Source organism: Empidonax traillii, unplaced genomic scaffold (assembly GCF_003031625.1).
Source record: "Empidonax traillii isolate 1590-97213 ecotype Southwest subspecies unplaced genomic scaffold, ASM303162v1 scaffold847:size276119, whole genome shotgun sequence".
Classification (NCBI taxonomy): Eukaryota; Metazoa; Chordata; class Aves; order Passeriformes; family Tyrannidae; genus Empidonax; species Empidonax traillii.
The window spans coordinates 173,726-196,623 of NW_020956040.1; the positions used below are offsets into that span (position 1 = coordinate 173,726).

General features: G+C 36.9%; 1 protein-coding gene across 6 annotated transcripts in view; it reads left to right on the top strand.

Annotated features, from left to right (window-relative positions):
- KIF6 (kinesin family member 6) overlaps window positions 1-22,898 on the top strand; it is a 173,724-nt gene that overhangs the window by 144,360 nt on the left and 6,466 nt on the right. For 2 of the 6 annotated variants that reach the window (XM_027902168.1, XM_027902170.1), the window contains 6 exons: window positions 5,170-5,254; window positions 6,250-6,385; window positions 7,873-7,961; window positions 15,503-15,592; window positions 17,549-17,655; window positions 20,742-22,117. In XM_027902168.1, the coding sequence (XP_027757969.1) occupies window positions 5,170-5,254; window positions 6,250-6,385; window positions 7,873-7,961; window positions 15,503-15,592; window positions 17,549-17,655; window positions 20,742-20,758 (524 nt within the window). In that variant the 3' untranslated portion in view covers window positions 20,759-22,117. Of the gene's footprint in view, window positions 1-5,169; window positions 5,255-6,249; window positions 6,386-7,872; window positions 7,962-15,502; window positions 15,593-17,548; window positions 17,656-20,741; window positions 22,118-22,898 lie in introns of those variants that run through there. The other 4 variants (XR_003573293.1, XM_027902169.1, XR_003573294.1 and 1 more) reach the window with 4 other exon arrangements.

Genomic DNA, 22,898 nt, shown 5'->3' on the forward strand with positions numbered 1-22,898 from the left:
AAGTTAGTTAGTTTGAGCCAATATCAAGCCACTAAAAAAATAAGCAATGCAAAAAACCAAACTAAACCAAAACTCAAACAAACAGAACCAAAACCAAAAGAAGAAAATCCCAACAAACAGCAAACCAATGGACTCTTTTAATAAATTCAGTGATTAAAATCAAAATCACGAAAATACACATTCCCAGTCCCCTATACATCCCTTAACTTGTAAAATGCTGGAAATAGGACAGTTTGTTTCAGTGTATTCTCATGACAAATTGGCTGGAACTTTAAAAAAATCTTTTATGTTAGGGTTAGGTAAATTGCTCTAAAACCCAAAATATAAACTCATCCAGGCAGTAGGACATTTTCCTCTCCTCTTGGGTTGGATGTGCATACTCATCTTTGATTTTGTCTAAGGTACACATGGGGTGCCCAGTGACAAACATAGGCTGACATGGCCCAAGGGAGGAATGAAAAAGAAAAGGGGGGGAATTACTTGTAAGCTGATCCTTAACAATGGATGGGTAGTTCTGTTTTAAAAAACCAAATGACAACATATGGTCCAGTTTGAAAGCACTAAAGCCCAAGTTTGCCAAAAGCTCCAAAACTGATAAATAAAGCAGTAAGTTAGTTAATGGAATACTAAAGTCAATTCTAAATTTGGTTACTTCAAGTGACTATAAATTTAGGCAGATAAACACAAGACTATCTAGTGAAAAAAATGAAAATATTTGACTGCAAAAGTACAGCTGGAGGGCAGGGCACAATGTTATTTGAGGCACAAGACAATAAATCCCTAGGAGTTTGACTTCTGGGATACACTCAGGTTGAGAAATATATGAGTGCCCCAGAGAGTATAAAGTTCAGGGTCACAGAGAGTTTCTTGCAAAATTTTTTGACTCTAGGCAAGTATCTGCCAGAGTATTTCAAGTTGTTGCCAGCTTGCAGTAAACCATGGTGATAACACTTGGTACCTCGTGCTAGAAATAGTGTTTTTCATCCACGCTTTCCATATTGGTTTGAAATAGAGATCCAGTTAGCAGGTGCTATAATTTCTTTCTGGTCCTGTGTGTTTTGGTGATGTGGAACGTACTCTAAAATTTACTACTTCCTGTGCTCCAAAACTGGCCCTTTCATTAGAATAAAATAATTATATCTTAGAATGCCTCTTAGAAACCTCTATATGGAAAAAAAGCCAAAAATCACAAACCTTTATGATATGAACTGTCAACTCATGCAGAGCTCACCTTCCTATTTAAGCAGGCAGCTGGTATCAATTGTATCCTGTCCCTCACTTTACCAAATGGGTTATATGTGAAGATGAAACAAAACCAGTTAGCCTGAAAGTAAGCATAAAAGTTGCTACCTATTTCACTACCCAGCATAGCACTGTCAAAGTCTCTTCTTTACATTTCGTGACCTCAGTATTCTTAAAAAAGACTTCACAACTTAGGATTCATAATTTTTGACACTCAGCTGTATGTGCAGTTATGCTAATGTAAAGAAACTAATACTCCTTATCAGTACATTGCTGACTACTGACAAAATAACTCTGCTGTACAGAATTGGATGGAGGTATGCCAACAGAAACCCCTAGTATATACAGAGCCAATGTTTTCCTGAACATGCACATCATACCTCCCCTGCACCCCTGAAACCTGGGTCTGCGTTATCCAGGATTAAATTGCAGTAACTCCATTTGTTTCCCAGGAGAAGTCACTGGGGCACTAAAAGTGCATGTGGTATTACACATCAATTGAATGGCTCATCTCAGCTGATGCACTAAAAGCGTAGAGCGAGACTGTACAATCAAGTTTCATATGACAAACTGTCAATCAGTTAATAAAAGTCAACCCTGAGTGAACAAGGAGAGACCACTTTGTGTTCGTCTGTGCGGTTGCAGAAAAGATATCTGATAATTAATATTTCAGCAGTAGCATCTTTACTACATCTTGTAACGTATTGCAAAATTTTTTAATGTATAAGGGGCAAAAGTTGATGTGATTTTTAGGTGTTTTGCAATTTGCTTGTACTTCCTATATATGTGGTTAATAAATGCTTTTTGTTTCTGCTGGGAAAGGCAGAAATATACACTAAAAAGAAACTCTTCAGAAGAATAAAAACCTGTAGCAAAAAGAAAGTATTTCTTCTTAGGTATCTGAATTAAATTTTTTGAGTAAATATTATCCTTTTTATGTTTTACAGTCTATTCACTCAGTTGTCCCTCTCGTGTTATTTTAAAATAACTGAGCCTACATACTGAAGAACGTTAAAACATTAGACATGAGCCAGTAACCTCTGCCTTACCTTCCTCACGTCAGCTGTAGCTGAAATTGCCTGGACTGGTAAGAAGAGAGGGGTGTGAGGCAGCAGCAGGAGCCCAGGGGCAGAAAGAGGCCACTGCAGGGATTCAGGAAAGGTAAAGGGGAGTGGGGAGAAAAGAAGTAGAAGGGAATGAGGAGAAGGCAGAAGCAGCAGGAAATATAAGAGTTGAAACACAGTCCGCCAGACCTTAGATGTCTTTTGCTCAGAACATCAGGAAAGAGCCATGTGTATGGTTGTACATAGGTAGATTCAAAAAGATTTAGTCTTTAGAGCAGAAAGTTAATCACTTAACAAACACATTGTTGCAATGAGAAGGCATAACAAAAAGCTGAAATGAAGACTGCAGTATCATGGGAAAAGGCACTGGACATCTTACAAAGGAGTGCCCCCGTAGGCATGTCCTGGACTTAATTTACCATGGGACTTCATCTGATACTGTGATCAGATCTCTTCTGCTTTTGTGACCTGAGAACAGTGATGGATGTCTAAGTTATAGCCATTTATCCAATGCTGGTTTTGCTGCTGGGGCCCCATCAGCTTGCAGTATACTCATTTCTTTCCATTCATGAAGCTGTGCTGCTCGCCTTTCCCATAGCTGTGTTTCTGCCTTTCATCACTAGCTGGAGAAAATGGGTGTAATTTTATTCAGGGGTGAAGATGATGGGACTTGTTTATGATAAAGGTTCTCATCTCATATAAAAGGTAACTTACTGTTATTTCTGAAGGTAACTTGCAACTAAATAATCCCTTCTACAGCATGTAATCAGCAGAAGAAAAACATTTTTCATGGTGGTTTTATGTATAAGTGACAAAATTCTGCCTAAGTTTGGCTGACCTTTCAGAGCTAACATACAAACATTTTTCCAAGTACTAGATGTTCCTAATAAATCAAGGAAGGAAAGTTATATTATGGCCTTGCATCACTCTGTAATGACTAGCAAAATTTGGTGATGTTTTCATGTAGGGAAGTTCTCACTTCAGAAGCAGTATTAACATTTTAGGATGATACTGTCTTCCACTCTGTATTATTTCCGTTCCTTATAAGGGGCTGGAGCTGCTATCTCCTGAACTCAGACACTGTTACAAATTGTGCAAATAGGACAAATGCACTTCAATGTTCTCAGAAGTGTCACCTTTTAACCACTGCTGAAGTTGGCTCACATTATGTCTGGCTGGAATATCCATGGAAACATATTAAGGATTCTCACATGGTCTGTGAGCATGGCTCACTTAGGAGGCAATAACTCCCTAAATCATTTCAGTTTGTTTCCACAAGAGCACATTTCTCTCAAGCCTGGATTCTGTGTATTCATGAAGGTCAGAACAAGTGTGAAGCCTCAGGAGCTCTGCAATGAGTGTCTCCTCACGAGTTCCCTGCGTAGCTCTGTGCTTTCCCACAATATGCCTTCTCTTGGGAATGAAATCTGAAAAATCAGAAAATCCTCATATGCTGTAATCATGGAAAGGTTTTCTGCTTTCCATAGAGGTTCTGACATGATTATGACGGCCTTCTAATTATCTGTTGTGTTCAGGTATAACTTGTTATACAATGCCATTGTTTTAGCATCTCCCCTGCCGTGATGTTTTTACCTTGTGCAATCACTTAAACATTCCAAGCAGTTTATATTTTTATCTTTTCAGGGTACCCTGTCCACCACAAATGTCTTCACCCTATTCTTCTTTTGTAATCACATGCAGCAAAACCTTTCAATGTATGAAATGAGAATTCTGCATGGCCTTTGTCCACCTTGACTGTCTGTGTTAACATGCTTAAGTATTCTAATGAAATAAAATGCCTTTCAACTTAATCTGTATTAAGCTATAGGGTGCTACAACAAAAGATTAATGGTTTCAGCTGGCGGGCTTGGAGGCAGAGAGGGGTCATTACTGCCCTCTTGTTCCAGACAGAATTCCTCTCCTTGAAGAGAGGGTGCATTCCTCAGGCCTTGTGACAGGCTGACATAGAATTTATTTTCTTGGCAGAAATAATAGTTAGGGTGGAAACTTGTATGTATTGTACAGCAAATCTTTTGTTTCTTTCATTTTTCTTGAGTTGAAAAGGTTAAACGTGTTTTCTTGGGAACCTAAAACTATTCTCATTCATCCTAGAAACAGCAACTGTTGTAATACTAATAGGTAACTTTACATCTCCTTTCACTGATGAACATATCAACCATGATGGAAAGACTGTTTTATCATCTCTCTTAATAAGCATATTGTGCATTGCATGCTCGCTAGCTCTGTTACAGGATAGGGAAATCCTGAACTGGTTTCTTAGGTTAACTTAGGCTACTCTTAAGGTATTTCCTCAGTTCTTCTTTACCTTGAAAATTTTCTCATAATTTCAGGATGTTTTCCGTATTTATACTAATTGTCTGAATTTATTGCTTACCAAAGTTAATTTTTCTCTCAAGATTCTCTCAAGATTTGTCTTTTACTCGTCCTTCTGTTACTTTATTTCCAAACACGAACACATATACTGCTGTCTCTTCTTTTTGGAACAACTTCTGGTCTTTTCTTTATAGCCCAAACTGCCAGGTTGAATGCATTTGATAGGGATTTATGCCAAATATGAACGTTTAAACTGACAACTTGCTTTTATTCATATCTAAAATCAGTATTCCTATCTTTACTGGGAAAAAAAAATTAAAAGCAACTTAATTCAAATCCCTAGTTATCAACTGTACCTCTACTAAGTAAGGCCTAAATCAGGAATTTGAAGAAGCAATTCCAGAAGAGAGAAATGGTTAATGACCCCCATTTTGTTAACTACCTCTTAAAAATAGTTTTTATTCTAATTAGAAACTGCTTCTTTGGACATCATATGGTCATTATTTACATCTGAACATTTTTCCTATAGCTGTTTCAAGTCCTTCTGAAGAGTTAAATATGTTTGATCCTGTAGAAGAGAAACTTAGAATGCAAATTGAAGAAGAAAAAAAAAGGTATTACTTCTGCCTCAGACTTCTGCTATCCTTCAGAAGATAAATTATACTGATACGATATTCCAATTACAATTCTGCACACACAGTTACCCTCAGGGTTTTCTCTGACATTTAAAAAATGTCAGCTTTGTGGTTCACTAATAGTTTTTAAATTTGTGTATATACTGTTGGCTTGTCTGTAAGATGCCACAGTAGATGACTGGGGAAAATTTATGCTTGGGATAAAAGCTAAAACTAAATAAAAACAGCTTAATATCCTCCCTGAGGCTTAGTGTTCAAAACTTGTTCTTTGAATCCAAATGTATTGTGAACCTTTTTGGTTGATTCAGAAAAGTCTTGCATTTCTTGACCTAAGGAAAATCTTTAGGTTATGCAGGATTGACCAAGTGTAAGTAACATGCAGGATACACATTTGTTAACCAGTCCTTGTCCTAATGTTGCTGTAGCCAGGAGTATAAAAGAAAGTAGATGCAAGGATATCAGTTCTAAGTATTTTGCTAGCATTTGCATTATGTGCAATCTCTGAGGAAATTTCTGGTTCTTTCATACTCCTGGTAAATCTCCAAGGATATGTTAGCCAAGAGGTCTGGTTAATGAAGCTTCCACCTGAAAGGGGAATCCGTCTCAGCTCCTATCTGAATCCAAGGTCTGGTGACCAGTTCTTTGTTAATGGTAACATGCTGAGGATTCAAAAGAAAGAATTTGCGTAGTTGATTGAACCTGTATTTTAATTGTTAATAAAAATTGGTCTCATTTGAATTTCACTAATGTTTTTATGAAATAAAAGGTTTTTGGGATAAATTTCTTGCACTTGCTGTCTACTGAAGCTTTCATAAAACATGACATGCTTCCTTCTACCATCCCTCTGTGTCCCCTGCATTTCTGATTATCATTTATTATTTTATAGTTTAAATCTGTAACTGTTCTAAGTAGGAAAAATATTTCTTCAGATATACGTTGGAAGATCTGTAATATACTTTCTTCTTCTCTTATAGTTATAAAACAATGTTCAATCGCTTCAAAGGGCTGAAGGTAGAGATTGAGCACCTACAGCTTCTTATGGAAAAAGTGAAGATGAAGATGCAAAAAGACTTTGAAGTCTGGTGGTCTGAAGAGGCAAAAAATTTACAGGTATGAAATCACTTTGTATTTCTTCCATTTTCATGTAAATATAACATCTTCAATCATTTCTTAAAGCTTTTAATTGACTATACAGAAATGAGTATGAAGGATGGGATTTGGAGCCTGGTTTACCTGTGCTTATGCCAATGTAAATTGGACAAAGGTAATGTCCAGTAATAAATTGGACAATGTGAAGCTAATAAAAATAAAGAAAAATAATTTCTTTCTTCTCTATTTTTCTGCTTTTATGTTCTCCCAGAAAAACTGATAGGGAAGAATGGGCCCAAATGCCAACAATTCTGAAGGAATGTTAAACAAACAGAGGAGATTGGGAAAAATAATTTTTTACTGCTAGCAAAACTATGATTTTGTCAGATTTATTCCAGCAAATGTAGTTGCTTTTTACCTTCCTTTGTTTCAAAGACTCCAGTAACCTTTCAGCTTCCCTAAGCTTCCAGAGGGTCAGCAGCTCTCAGCACAGACTGAGTTCCCTCCCTCTCTAGCTGAGGTCCACCAGTGTTTAAGAACCCAGCAGAAACAGAGCTCTAATTCAATGACCTGTGTAAAACTGAACTAAAGAGGTGTCATTTTAAACATTGTATAAGAAATTCTTATACAGTCTGAATACTACACTCACTGAAACAACAACACAGCTTTCTTATGCTCCTCTTCTGACTTACACTCCTCTAATGACTTACAAGTAGTGACATGGCATCTCACAATGAAGCAGAAACATACATCAGCCTTATGAAAAGTCCATCCCATATCATTTATTATTAACTGGAAGAGAAGATTTACCCCTTGAGGACAAGTTGTTATAAACAAAGAAATGTTTAGCCCATTTTTTGTTTAATTCTTGTGAGTATAAATTAAACTGTTTTTTTAAGAAAACAGCCTAAAGTACATACAGAACTTAACATGAGAAACTTAGTTATCCATGCAGTGCCACCTCGCTAGCTTAACTTCAAGTTATCATTGCAAAATACTTTTCATGTTAAAATCTGTAACCATATTAGGGGCAAAGCGGATAATGTTTTAGTCACCCTCCTGCCTAAATATTTAGGCTTTTCAAAGCACTGAAAGTAATGTTCTTGAATCCACTGGAGCACATTTTTGGGTATCCCTTAACAAGAGAGCTCCAAGATGCAGCCTCTCATGATTCATCAGTAGAAGACTAGAAAACTGGAAAAAGTAATTGGGATTGATTTCTTGGATCTTGACCTATCTATACATCTGAGCTCCCTGTGAAACTGAAATTGGTTAACACATGCTGTTACATATTAAAAAACTGTAACTTGAGCTTTAAAATACTTGAACCACTATAAATACTTTTTGTTCAGAAGTGTTTGTGCAAGTGGAGAAAATACTGTATGATTCAGACTGTGTTTTCTGAACGAGTCATTGCCTACCTTGTTATTGCTGAAACCTATGGGCAAATATTAAGCACTCTAAAAAAATCCTCTCCTACCTAATTTTGTTTTTTGATCTAAAACCAGCACGAAAAGCCAGAGATGGTTACATCACCGAATACTGTGACTGCCTATCCCCGGTTTATCAAATCCTTGCAGCACCTACCAGCTAACAGGTAAATCAGTTATTTTTCTCTTCCTTACTTACATGGGAAAAAAAGCGGTTTTAATAGAAGTGCAGTTACCAGAATGCTTTTGCAAATACCACACTGAAACACTGTATTTACAGTTACAACAGAAACAACTCTGTAGAAAATGAATTTTTATCATTCAGTCATTTTGCAGTCACATGGAAAGTAACTTACTGTACATCAGTTCTTTTGACTTGTTGGTCTTGGGACCCTGGAAACCTTTCACTAGGGACCCCATGACAGATAAGAAGGGCAAGCTTGCTATCAATCAACTCTGCTGTATGAGGAGATTGTATCTCCTTTGGAATGTATTCAGGGGACTGCAAACCAAAGAAGATTAAAAAATTATTTCATATATAGCCTAGATAGATTTGCTGTTGAAAAATGTCATGGTGTTACATTTATGCAGCATATTATTACACAATGATATTACATTTGATATTATAGAATGCTGGTGCATCCTCTACAGTAGAAAAATGCAATCATCTTGTTAGTTTCACCATCAGTCACTTCTGATTTCAAAACCTCTAATTTAAATTTGCACTAATAAATCTTCCAGAGCCTTCAAGGAGAGTGCAAGAAACCACATACCTGAATGTGTAGTTTCCATATTCATGGACAATAAATTTCTTCTCTTCCCCCCCACCTTTCTCTTGCTCTCTTTTTTTCCCTCTCTCTTCCTGCTTCTTATACAGTTACCATTTCTCTGATGATTGGCTTTAAGAGTTGGACTCGATGATCCTTTTGGGTCCCTTCCAACCCAGAGTACTCTGTGACTCTACTTACGTTTTCTGTTTTGCAGCAAACACAATATATTCTCCATACCATTAAATAATGAATACTGAATTTTCTTAAAACTGTAAAATATATTCTAAGTTTTATTCTAAATTTTCCTGTATCTGTAGCTACAGATATCAGTACAGGAAATGATAGACATAGTCATCTAAAGTTGTCTAAGAAGACATTTTCAGATGTTTCAAACTCATTAAAACCAACTCTAGTTTCCTCTAGTTTGCTTCAGTTCTTATTCTGTGTTCTATCAAGACTTAAGCACTATTCACTTTGCAAATGGCTGTCAGGTTTTAGGCCAAATTTGAGCTGTTCATTTCTGGCGTTAGGCTGAAGATTATTTGTCCCACAGAAAAGCTGATGGAACAAAATGAGAGAGCATTTTTGGTCTGTCTCAGCACAAAGTATCAGGAACAGTGTGGCCAGTAGGACCAGGGAAGAGATTATTTCCCTGTACTCAGCACTGGTGAGGCCGCACCTGGAGTATTGTGTCCAGTTCTAGACCCCTCAGTTCAGGAAGGACAATGAGGTGCTGGAGCAGGTCCAGAGAAGAGCAACCAGGCTGGTGAAGGGACTTGAGCACAAGTCCTATGAGGAGAGGCTGAGGGAGCTGAGGTTCTTTAGCCTGGAGAAGAGGAGGTTCAGGGGAGACCTCATCACTCTCTACAACTACCTGAAAGGAGGTTGTAGCCAGGTGGGGGTCAGTCTCTTCTCCCAGGCGATCAGCAGTAGGGCAAGAGGGCACAGGCTTAAGCTCTGCCAGGGGAAGCTTGAGCTGGATATTAGGAAGAAATTTTTTACAGAGAGAATAATCAGGCATTGGAATGGGCTGCCCACAGAGGTAGTGGATTCACTGTCCTGGAGGTTTTTAAGAGGAGACTGGATGTGGCACTGAGTGCCATGGTCTGGTAACCACTTTGGTGTTGGATCAAGGGTTGGACTTGATGATCTCAGAGGTCTTTTCCAACCTGGTTAATTCTATGATTCTATGAAAGTCAGCCAAATTAGCCCAAGCAATCCATGACTGTCACTCTCTTTAACTTTGTACTACACTGAACTAAGCACCTCTTGCACAACCTCTCTGCCTCCCTGACCTAGGGAACAACAATTTTCAGCTGGTGTCTTGATGCGTTGCTCGGGACAGTGATAGTTTTGCAGTCCAAGTCAGAATTATGGTATTGCCCAGGCACTTTCCAGTGCAGTGGGAGACTGGTCTCCAATAGCGGTGAATCTTCCATCCCCTATCCTAGCTCAGAAGCGAAATTTTATAACTGATTTCTTTCTAATTTTTATTTACACTTTTCTATCAAATGCCTTTACTGTTCATGTTTATTACTGGAGGAGAGATCTCAACAAAGTCTGGCTGGCATTTTGAATAGAATGGTGTCTTGTTGCTTTCAGCTGCCAAGCTTACTGCCCCACATAATTTCTTGCAAAAAAGCAGATGTTCTTTACAGTGAACAGTTTCTCTGCATTTAATGGGCATCTTGACTGAGACTGACTGTATGATCCTTGCATACATATCACAGTCACAGAATACTCATCTTCTGGAACTTAAATCATAGATGGAGGCAGGATGAATATAGTTTTATTTTCCCGTCTCTATCAATATTCTTGTAATAATCTTTAGAAGTCAACTACTCTCTCCTTCCTACAGTTCTAGAAAGTTGATCTTATTTTATGTTAGGCTGTTCAAACATATTTTACTCAGGTACATTTCCAGTGTGATGTATATATGGAAATAGAAACACTATTTCTGCTTTTTGTGAGACAGGAGCTGCAGGCTTAACATCCCACTGTGCATGAAAATTTACTTTTTCCTCTACCTGATGTAATAACATTTGAGAGTAGAAGTTTTCAATTTAACAGGCTTTAAGAGAGTAAAATAGTAGAATATTTATTTCCCCAGGATTTTCTTGACCCCAGTTGACACAGGAACTTTACATACCAGTTCCTGTGATTGTGTAGAATGAGCCCAGGCTACAGTTGCTCCTCTTAGTGACATAGTCCTGAGACACAAAATGCTCTATGTTCCTAACTCACCTAGAAATCAACAATCTCACTTTGAAATTATATGGTTATCTTCCTCCGGCAGAATAACTGGTCACAATAGAAAAAACTGACATAAATTGTATTTGATGTAATGTGGTGTAAATAAAACCTATTTCCGAGATGGAATTCAATTAACAAGTGTGTTCAATAGATGTAAGATCTAAAACTTAGTGGGCTGCATGTCAGAAACCTGAGACTGCTGTTGACAGAGTAAGTGTGCAGTAAAACCATTCAGACAAACTCCTGAATGTGAATTGATGTGAATACAATCTTCAGGATTAGAAATAACAAATTATCTATCTCAGCCTACAAAGGATACAGGTATAGTCTATAACCTTTTTTGAGATTTTTATATGTGTTTGAACAAAATCTTTTGATCATAGTGTAGCACACAATTTGTGTGGATTGTTATTTTTTGACACACCTTGGTCTTGTTATCAGAGAAAATTAAGCCTTGGGAGAGCTTAAATTATATTTTATGCTAAATCAATTTATAACTAAAATAACAGAGAAGGGAGGCTGGTAATCCTTTTGAGGCTTAAGAAGGATACACACATATAAAAGGCACTTGATTCATGGCCAAACGTGTCTTTTTACAATTGACAAAAATGTCTGAATTGTTAAGTGTTGAAATGAGGGTGTGTTAATAAAAGAGTTGAACAGTGAACATTTCTGCCTCAGTCAGTAAGGTTTGAAAGCTTGTGGTGTTAACTGCAACTCATACTGTATATATGTTTATGTCCCTTAATGGGTTCCTGTCAAGTCTGCAAAAAGTCTGAAAATGCATGTTGGGCTCAGCACTCCATGTGTGCTTCACTTCAGCATTCAAGCACAGCATTTTGTTTTTCCTCATGTAGTCTTCTCCCACAATGGCTTTCATTAAGGACTTTATCAGGTTCTTGTCTATTCAAGTTAGTTCTCTCACTGAATGTTTAATTTCAGTAGTGTTAAACTGTTCTTGTATCCCCCTCAAATCAAGCAAATAATAATTCAAATCCTATAAAAAGTTTGGGTTTTTTTTTTCTTCTCTGAGAAGGAAGGCATTCCTTTTTAGTTCAGTCAGATCTTTCTTAACCTTATTCATTCCCTTTTACTGAATCTCATTTGTCCTATTCCAGCCAGACCCAAGTATGTTAAATCTCAGACTCCTTGGCTGTCCTATTTCTTCTTCAAAATCTTCCTAGCACTTTAGATTCCCCTGGAGATATTTTCAGATAACTCTTTGTGTCCTCTGATGACTTTGAGCATCAGATTTTCTAACAATTATTGTCCTAGATTGCAAAATTTCCTTCCTGTATTAATCCTGTGTGAAACAAGGGCAATGTTTACATGGTTTGCATCATTTTCTGTCTAATCATTTTTTATTCCTGCCAATTTTCCTCAATGTTACATGATGATAAAATATAATCTGGGAATAACATTGTCAATTAATGACATTTCAAAGGGTTTCACATTCTGTGGTGACAACTGGAACAATTTATCTATGAATTTGCAAGCTAGGCCAAATTTGATTTTGTAACCAACTACTGAAATGCTCGGCTTTTAAGCAGCTTGAATCATTCCTATCTTTACACAGAACATCTGTTCCCCTCATGTCCAAGGCTCAGATGACTGGAGAACTGCAGCTGAGCGTTTTTTAACATTACAGAGGTTGCACACCTTCAAATTTTTCACTTTCCATTTTAATCTGCCTGACTTTCCACTATTATTCAGCTGGCAGATTAAGCATTCGTACTATGACGTGCATCATCTCTCCAGCTGCTGTACCCTCAGTGTTTGATGGAGCTGATCAGTCCATGGGTCAGTTGTTTGTGGTCCTTGGGTTCCTGCAGCAAGGGAAACACTGCTGCAACACTGTGTACATTTCTCTAGCTGCTGCTCCATGCCTGGCTGAGAAATGTACCCCAAACAGAGGATACCCCCCTCGCTTTCCCAAAAAAACAAGTTATCCACTGGGTGAAACTTCAGGTACTAGGTTAAAAAAAAACAAATTTGAGAAACAAAACCAAACAAAGCTGACAGACTGTCTTTAATCTCCAGGGAAAAAAAGCAGGATTTTTACTTAAGTTGTCAGGAAACAGTGTTTTGAGGCTTCTTAAATTCAACTCAAGGAAAAATCAGACAGATTCAGAATGAAAATGGGAATTATGCATTGTCAAAGCAACCCAAATGATGTTAGAGCTTAGGAGACAGACAAAGAGACAGGCCTTATATACCTTGTATGTCAGTCCAAATCCAAAATGTGATCCAGGACTGCCTGTTTGCACAGTACAGAAATTTTGGTTCAGTGGCACCTCTAGAGATCTTTAGACCAACCTCTTGCTCGAAGAAGACGATCATCACACTAAAGCAAGTCAGCTATATTTTTGTTTGGCTTTAGCTGAGCATCCTGAGATGTCCAGTCCTTCAGGCTTAGCATACAGAGAAGGGTATCGTTACCCCCATCCCATGCTGTCATAATGGCTTTCCATTAAATTTAGAGCATTACTAGAAAATTTCTCATCACTGGAACAGCATCTAACAGTCAGATAAAGGAGGTGAGTCCTGACATCTAAGAACAGGCTAGGAGCAAGTTGCATCTGAGCATACAAACCACTGCACAGCAAAATTACACTCTTTTGTCACCTTATGATTCAACATATCCTGCAAAGCCATTATCAGCACTTCAGTACAAAGGATGCAAATTATGCCCATACAGACCATCCCTCTAGCCTAGGGATTAAAAAAATCTCTGGGATACATAAAACATGGATTTGAGTTGTGCCAAGATGAGGAACTCATCTGTGAGATAAGCACACTAATTATTAACCTCATGTGGAAGCGGCACTTTGGGTCATTTTAGAAAACAGTTATAAGATTCCTTATACATTTCCTTAACAGTTTGCATCCCACACTAAAAATGTCTGGCTGCAACCCCACAGGCAGAGGATAGAAGGTTAAGGTCCATCTCTAAGCACAGTAATGTTAATTCTCTGATTCTGGCATCATCTCTTTCAGCCTAAATGGTTTTTTATAATATCTCCTTCCTTGGGTACCCAATTCTCTCAAAGCACCCTAAGGCAAATTTTGGCATATTGTCCCTGGGTCCAGGAATCCATTTGAAACTGAAATCCCTAGAGATAAAACTTTGCTACACCTTTAGTGTCTAGGTTTTTTTAATTGCGCTGAATCTAAATCCTCTTTAAAATGGGGATTTAACAATTTTGAATAATCAGTTTAATTTAAATTCAATTATAAAAGTAGTTCTGACTATAAACTACTGCAGTTTAAAAATAAAATACTTAGCTGACTCACAGTATTTGTAAAATTATACATTCTGTCCATGGCAAATAAAAAGCAAATAACCTTATTTCAATTAAAAGAAAGCACTGAAAAAGAATCACATTAAGTCACATTACCTTAAATTTGTTGTAGGCTAAGAATAGTCATGGATGGTTGCTATGGTTTAGTTGATGTATAGTGATTTATTAAACCACGATTATATGACTTAGATGCCTAGGTATCTCAGGGCACTGACACAACGTGCTGTTAGAAAACTGAATTTAAAAGCCTAAATCCCTTCTTTTTTAAGAACTGCCAAATCAGTGGGAAAAATGTTCGGGAAATCCTAAGGCCAAATGACGACGTGAAGTTCCCAGATATTATTAAACCACATAGTAGGTAATAACATTGCACATCCTTTCTCGCTCTTGTAATATGTAGGTGTAATAAAGTATAGAAAATTATTAACTTCAAATACTATAATGCTTTAGTTGAATTAGGCAGGTGTGAATGGTGTGGGACTCGAGGAGTTAAAGAGGAACATACAGCAAAACTAAAACTGTTCATCTGGATATGACTTATACTCCTGGGCACAATATCTTCTGCAAAACTGAACCTGGCACAGTATAATACAGTAAAATTTTAGTAATAAATTTCTTTCCTTTTTCAAGTTTTCTGCCAGAAACATCAATTCATCAGCCAACAATGAATGAACCACTGCAGACTTAGAAAAGCAAGAACTTTCCAATCCTGCCATCTACTGGAAAAATCCTTAAACTGAGTAATTCAGTGTTTCCACTCTAAGATTGGCGCTGGATCCGACAGCATATGCAACCCCCAGGGAGACAGTCCCTAGATATCCAGTGGCAGAAAACTGCCTCCCTAGCAATGAGATGCCTTGATAATGCTATCTGCAGGGGCAGGAATGCACAGCAGCTGCTTGCAATATATTTGGTTATCATCAACAAGTCACATCCCAAAGTCCTCACTGAGCCTTTATCCAGTTTCCCACTGATTTTGGTAATAATTTTGCCTGACTAAAGAAAGAACGGAAAATGAGCTAAGGCCTCACTTGGATAATAGTCAGTTTGGGAACTAAATACACCATTCCTAACTGTACATCAGATACATCAAAGTGCTTTACAAGCCCAGCTTAGAAGGCAAATACTAAAAGTATAATCTTTATGAGCTTATTTGTCATTCTTTCATAGCCACATAGCTACATAGATCTAATCATCGTATGGATTAAACTGAAAATCCTCTTCCAGTAAACAAGGGCTTTATAAAGATCTAAAAAAATTTTGAAAACCATCTTCTTTGTAGTTACTTATTGTATGCATTAATATTTGCTATACAAGGATTATATTCTTTTTCATTTCTTTCTTTTCCTTCATTTTCCTTCATTCCTTCATTTCCCATTCCAGTTTTTCAGAGACCACAAGAGTCAGCCCTAATGAAGATCCAGATGGGAAAAACAATTCCATCACTTTTAGTAATCCTACTTTAAAAACAAGGTAAGAAGTGTACCTGGCTATTCAGAGGAAAAAGCAAAGCACTAAGTAATATAATGCCTAGAGAATCCTACATCAGACTATTTAACAACAGTCTCCTTGAAAAATAAAACTGTAATAGAACTTGCAGATTTTCCTCCGACTTCCAAAACAGCAGCAAGGCTGTCACATAGCTTTACACCAATCAGGTGCATTATTATCAGCATTAAAGATGTGATTTCTGTTTGGCCTGAGGCTTTTTTTCCTATAAGCTAATGAATCCTCATGAGTGTCTCTCCCCAGAGAAAGGGACTCTTTCAGAGTAAATAAAATATTTGAAAAGAAGAGAGATCAGAATATGTACATATTGCAGAATTGCAGAATGCAGGAACTAGGCAGAGATACTTCTGATTTTGTCCTTAAAATTTTTTTACTATCCCTCCTACAAATTATTCTATTAAAATAAAATGACAACACTAGCTCATGTGTGTCAGGCTTGGAGAAGGTTACATGTCATGTTTTCTCAGAAGAGGTAATGTTTTGTGAAAATTAACTTAGCAGGATAACAGAAGCTTTTTTTTTTTTTTTTGAGCCTCTATTTTTTTCTGGTGCGTTCATTTCCATATTCTTTTCTCGCACTCAAATACTGTGCTGAGTCACTATACTTACTAAAGTTATGTTCTTATTGTGCTCAACAGTCCTGGGTATTAAGGCCCTTAGTAAAATATGGTTAAGTTATAATTTTTCATACTGCATTAGTAAGAACAAAACACAATGTTTTTTTTTCTTTAATTTTCCAAAACAATCCATTTCTAGAACCGAAAAAAATTGGAAAATTTCATCCCCCAGAACTTGTTTAAATGTTTTAAATTGCATTTGGGTTCAGGAAAAGCAGAAGAAAAAGAGGAGTTAAAATGGAATTTAGATGATAACTTCTCAAATATATCGTGTGTCTTTATTTTTTATATTGAAGCTAATCAAATGAAAGTTAATAAGAGAATAGTTCTTTACTGGTGTTCTGCAATCACCTTGTAAATTTCATAAAAATAGAGAGGGTGATTTTTCTTTGCTCAACTAATGAAGTTCTCATTTGCTGAATCAGTGAGCCAAAATGGAAAAAAAAAAGTCTGAGGATATCAGACTGCTGTTTATGTCAGTCACAATTACCTTCTACTGCAATAGTCAGTAAGGAACAGAGGAAATAACTATAATTACAAAGGTAGGATATGCAAAAAAAGGTTTCTCCCTTCAGTTCCACTTGTCCTTCTGTATTTGAAATTTTTGTCACTGTATTTCTGTCAGTGTATTTGTTTGAAGATTAAGCACTAATACAGTGCTTAATCTTCAACAAGTTTATAGATGCAGGCCCAAATTCTTAGCTTTCTTAGCTGATTAAAACAGCTTCATTGTATTACATCATCTTATACCACCGGAGAGTCTATCAAAATCAGAGGTACGTCAATGATTTGACTTCTTATATACTACTGTTCAGCTGGGACTGGAGAGTCAGCAGCAGAAATAAGTTGCATCTGTCAGGAAATGTCATGAATGTCATATGATTGTTTATTTCTGTGTATGTATGAAAATTTAATTCCTTCATAGCAGGCAAAAGTACTATTGATCTGTTGAAATTTACAGCAGCCTGAAGCAAACAAACACACAGCATAGTCACATCCATCATTCCTTTGGTAAACTCACTACATTAGGCATTCCACTTGGCAGTAAGTCTTTGACTCAGCAGTAAAATATTTTTAACCCTTTATGATAGCTGATAAACATGTAGTCTTACCACACTAAAAAGATATTGGCTAATATTAGGAACCTATGTAAGACCACTAAGAAGTCGTGACTCAATTTTCCTCTAAAATGTGCCATCTCCAACGATGTATGGAAGAACAAATCCTCCACGGTGAAAAAAGAGGAGATAGAAAAATTAACCTTCTTACTCACTCGAGTCCACAAGTATACTTCTTATTTCAGGATCCCACCAAGTTCAAGTACATCTATTCCTCTGACTGGAGACAGCCAGGCTGATGCTGACATCCTAGCTTTCATTAAAGCAAGACAGAGGATCCTGCAAAAGAAAGGTAAATCCTGCCAAAAAAATTAGGAAGCCAAACCAAAATCTCCGGTACAGCATTTTAAAGCCAAAATAGCTTTAGTCCACATTATACTGACGCAAGTGAGAACTGATTCTGGCTTCAGTTATATTACATTATGTTCTAAACACTTGAGGTTCTTCACATGTGTTTATTTTAGTAGCTCAGTGCTGCAGTGCAAAACTATGAAGGCTCTCTGTTTTACTCAGTCACCATCAGTGAAATTTCTGGGGCACGCATGGCTGTACAGCCTGCATAGCATAATACTTTACCCTTAAGTAAATGCATTTGAACGAGGTTTCTTGATGATTAAAATACTTCCAAATTTTTCTTTAAACTATCTGGCCTGTTTTTCATCTGATACAAATTTAGTTGTAGCAATTGTCTCCAAAAAAGATTACTCAAATTATTTCATTGTGCCCTACCTCAGGAGGCAGGCTGGCCCACTGTGTCCAGCAGAGAGTATCTTCTTAACAGATATTTCACTATATCAAACCAGGTACTGAGAGCAACCACAGGTACGTAATAAAGTTCACTCTAGAGTGTAGATAAGTAAAATTGGCAGGAAGCAGAAAGCAATAAATAAACAATGGTGGCACTGCGAGGCAGCCTAAAAGTAATTCATCATGATAAAGAGAAATGACCTGTGGTTTTCTTTTTTTTTTTTTTTTTTGACTAATAGTTTTTAGTGGCAGTAACCAATTAGACAGAAGATGAAAGCTGTAGTGATTACTGAAGCAATAACTTTCCATCAGCACTTTAGTGCTGATGACAGCATTATTCAACAAGCTATCAGCACCTGGCAGATGGTGTTAGCACTGTCACAAAGTGGGGCTTTGGTATCACACTGCTTATCAGAAAACTGTCAGGTAAACATACAGTGGCTCAAAAAACAGCCTCCCTACACTCATCTAAAGCAAACACTTAACACTCTTGGGCTTTGGGATCCCTTTTGTCTTTACTTAGAAAAGCTGTTGTCAGGTTTCTTCTGCAAATGAAATTAAGTTGATTTTATAGGCAGCTCACCAGAAGAAGGTTAGAGATAAGTGTCTTACAACAAACATTTCAGGCCTTTTGAAGGTCCAAATCTAACTCAATCTGTGACGTACAGTACTGTAGCTAACAAGAGCACATCTGTGATTATCTCCTAAATCATACCATGTCAAAAATGTCTCTCTCAAATGCTTTTTCCATTCTGATTGTTTTCAGCCACAGGCTATTACCTAGCATCATCCATCAGTTTCAGAAGGGACTAGACATTATCAACATTGACAACTATTTAGACCTCAAGTCATAAAAAGTATTCTTTCAGAACAAAGGACAATCAGTACTTAAAATTGTTTTGAAGTTCAGTTAGACAAGATGAGCTGCCCTAAGTAGATGAAAAGGGATGGAGTAGCATTTGATCATCCTGGCAGTACAGGGCTGGATGACCTGACCAATTGCTAAGCATAGGCAGCAGAACAAAAATTAAAGAGGCCTTGTCAGTACAACAAATTGTGTAGGGATCTGATGTGTTCATAGAAAAGAGACAGCTCAGCAGCAAGTTCTGAGAAGGACTTGGAGTTAACCTAGCATAAAAAAGAATGCTTTTCTTCCTTGACTGCTTGTGGAAAGGGAAAACCTTCAGATTTGAGGAATGGAATCACTGATAGCAAGAACCATTGAGCAAAAAACTTTTGTAAATTCTAATTTATCTTGATGAAGGAGGGTAAAATCTACAGATCAGTACTACTAAAGAAGTACTTTGTGATTCAGCACCACAATGAAACCTGAGGACATTTATGAGGTGCAGTGGTAGCCTTTCTAATTGGGAGAAGAAATGGGCTCAGCAACTCCACTATTCCTGCATCTGTGATAGTGTTATGTGTGTTATGTGTTCCCTTTTCCTTTGAGCACATAATTTCACTCTTACTTGATTTGTTTCTAGACTAAAAGGAGATGAGGCACAACTGCTGTAGTGTCTGTGCATCAGTGGCTATATAGAGTTTCCAATAACACTTGCATCCAAAGTAGAACAGAACTGGAGGGTTTTCTTTTGGGAGGCAAGGATGCAGACTATGATGTCCCCATTGTTGTCCCCAAAAAGAAAAACTATCAGAAGTACAGCTAGGCAGAGAGCAAGAGAATGAATGTACTCTCACTTATAACTTCAGGAGAAAAAAAATTATGTTTTACCAGTCTCCCACATAACTTTTTCTCAAGAAGTTTCAAACATATACAAAATAAACAAAAGAGAAATTATTTGCCCAAATCCATTAAGCTGAGTCAGACACTTTCACATAGAAACTAAGTGTACTGAGTCCCAGTCCAGTGCTCTGTTGCCTTCTTCCCAAACTCACTTTAGCTGGGATGTTCAATAATAATTTCTGCATTTGCATGCAAATGTATTCACTCTCTGCATGACAGTTAACACACACAGTGCCTTGCAGGAAACAACATGAGGAAGCACAGGGTCAGCCAAACCAAAGTCTGCTAAGCCTAAAAAATGTCAGCATCATTACTGCTCTTTCCTTTATTGATCCTGACCCTTTCAAACTTCTATATCAGTATAACAGAAGTAAACTGAGGGCCTTACTTTAAATTAGCGGGGAGGGGGGGAGGGAGGGGGAATAAATGTGTGCAGAAGCCAACAGAGTGGAAAATAAGTTCCATAAACAGAAAGCATGGGAATGCTCAATATCCTTAGTGACAGTAATGCAGGAGTGGGAATGAGAGGTCTCAGCAAAGATTACCTCAGGGATTGTAGGTCGTTACCGTTTGCTTTCTAAACAGAGCGGAATTAAAGCAGGTACATTCACAGGGCCTTGCTAGGATTGTTAAAGCATTGTAATGATCGCATTGGAAAGCTTTTTACAAAGGGCTGCTCTTCAAACATGCTTTTGTTGCCTTGTTCAGTCTTGAGGTAGAGAAATGAAAATGCAGAAGAGTACATGAATGATTTTTGTGTCTTAAAAGTTTTAAATTAAAGGATTTTTTTTCCTTCTTTCTTCTCTTCTGTGTTTCTGAAGTTTGTTTTGAAACTGACAATGCAACCTGAAATATAGTCTAATGTATTATTTCTCTCCTTTCAGGCTTGGAGAACAAATGAAATTCTTGTCACGGTCCACCATTTCCTTTTAGAAAAGTGAAAGACCTTTATTCTTTGCCTTCCTCTTCTGTTTAGAAACAGGTCCAAGTAAGTACTATAGACGTACAGATTTAACTGTTAAAGGTACATAAATGATTCGTCTTTGACAGCAAAATCTGTTTCTCTGGCAATAGATTTTTGAGTATTTGCACTCACTATCTTCATCTTGCATTAGGGTTAAGCAAAACTGGAACAACTAATCAGGAGTTTGCCAAATATGTTTGTTTATTAGAATTCATTATATGTTTTCTAAGTGTTAAAATTATCTAATGTGTTAATGCTCTTCTACATCTTTACTCTGGGAAATGTATTACTACTGATAGTTTTGTTTGCATCAATTTGCATAAGGCTTTATTAATTACACCTGTTTGCCATTAAGAGATATCTATTCAATAATAGTAGTTAGCTGAGTTATAAAATTCTGTAGAATTTCATTTGAGATTTTTTTTCCTCCAAGGAATAGAAGTTTTCATATCAGATTATTAGAATACTGAGATTGCATTGTAATATAAAAAAATGGATTTTAGAAAGTAATTTTCCCAACTGTTTTCTTTTTATTTGAATGCATTATGTTGTGCAAAATATACACCCTCCCAGAATCTACAGGTTTCAGAAGAAACATTTACACTTAATAGGCTTAAAGTAGAACTGAGTAAATACTTTTAAAACACAAATAAGGTGTGAAAGTTTAAATGCAGTTATATCTTATATACAATGTGAGTTCACTATTGGCTCTGTACAACTTTATTGCATAATATCTGGGTATGTAACAACGTATTTTACACATCGGACCAAAATGAAAAAATGCAATGCAAGATACAGTCTATTTCTCTGAGATATACATACTACTAGATTGAAAATATCATTCTTCATGCTAGTGATAATATTATAGTCATGCATTTGGAAGGATTTGGGTTGTTTACATAAAAATAAAAGAATATATTGACAAAAGTCACATATTCTTAAGGATGTATATTTCTGTAAGTTGTTGATACTTAATTCTGTGTCAGATTCCTAATTATACAGAGGGACATGGTGAATTGCTATGTTCAAACCTACAGAAGATACATATTTATCTAATTAACTACTAATATGCAATCAATTAAAAAAATTAAAGTTACACCGTTTTTTTGCCTTTTAATTTTCTGTAAAGTCAGCACAACTACCACATGAATTGGTAATCTTTATGCAGGATTTAGAATGTACAAGGCAAGATAAATTCAGATCTACTCTTGCTTTGGAAGGAGGGAGTTCCAGGCTTTGGTCGGAGGCGGAAAAATGTCTGCTTTGTTGGAGATTATATTAAAATGTCCCTCTTCCCGAATTTTTATGTGTCTTTATTTTTCTTCTTCTCGCTCTGTTATATATAAACACTGTATTAAATATATGCTGAATTATTGTTTATGCAGCTTCTGAGGAGAGCAGGGCCACGAACCCTGCTAGCTGGAGAAGAGCCAGAGGTTCCAAACTGTTACTGGGTGAAGCAACCGTCTTTTTTGGTTTCCAGTATAATTCCCATTGGGGTGAATTTATATGAAGGTGGCCAAAAGAGAATCAGTGGTACAACAACTTCTTTCTTTTGGCAATGAAGCATTTCCAATAGCTTTAAATAACTGGTTAAGAGAAGAATACCAATGCAACCCTGGTATGATCTATGTAATGCTGCTATTACTTGATGATTCAGTGTTCTGTTCTCAGTCACACATCTCACTCACAGAGAGAAAAAATTCCTTCCTCTTCTGTTTCAGAATTCCCTAGCCTGTTTTTACACTGTTGTAAATTTGGTGTGAAATTCAATCATTGTCAACAAAGTAGTCTCTGATTGCCAAAATGATCTGAGAGTAAGATTATACCAAACACTTAAGAACTTGGACAAAAGTGCATCCAGTAAGAGAAAAACATATAAATTTATAAAACCATATATACAAATCAAAAGCTTTCTTACTTTGAAAAATTTCGTAACATCATATGGAAAGAAAAGATTGCTCATTCAATAAACAAGTGTCTTCAGACATAAAGCATTCTCTTTTCAAAAAAAACTGCCTCCACTTTTCAAAAGTTGCCTCTTGGGTTTATAGGAAAAGTCAGGCTGGAAAGGACG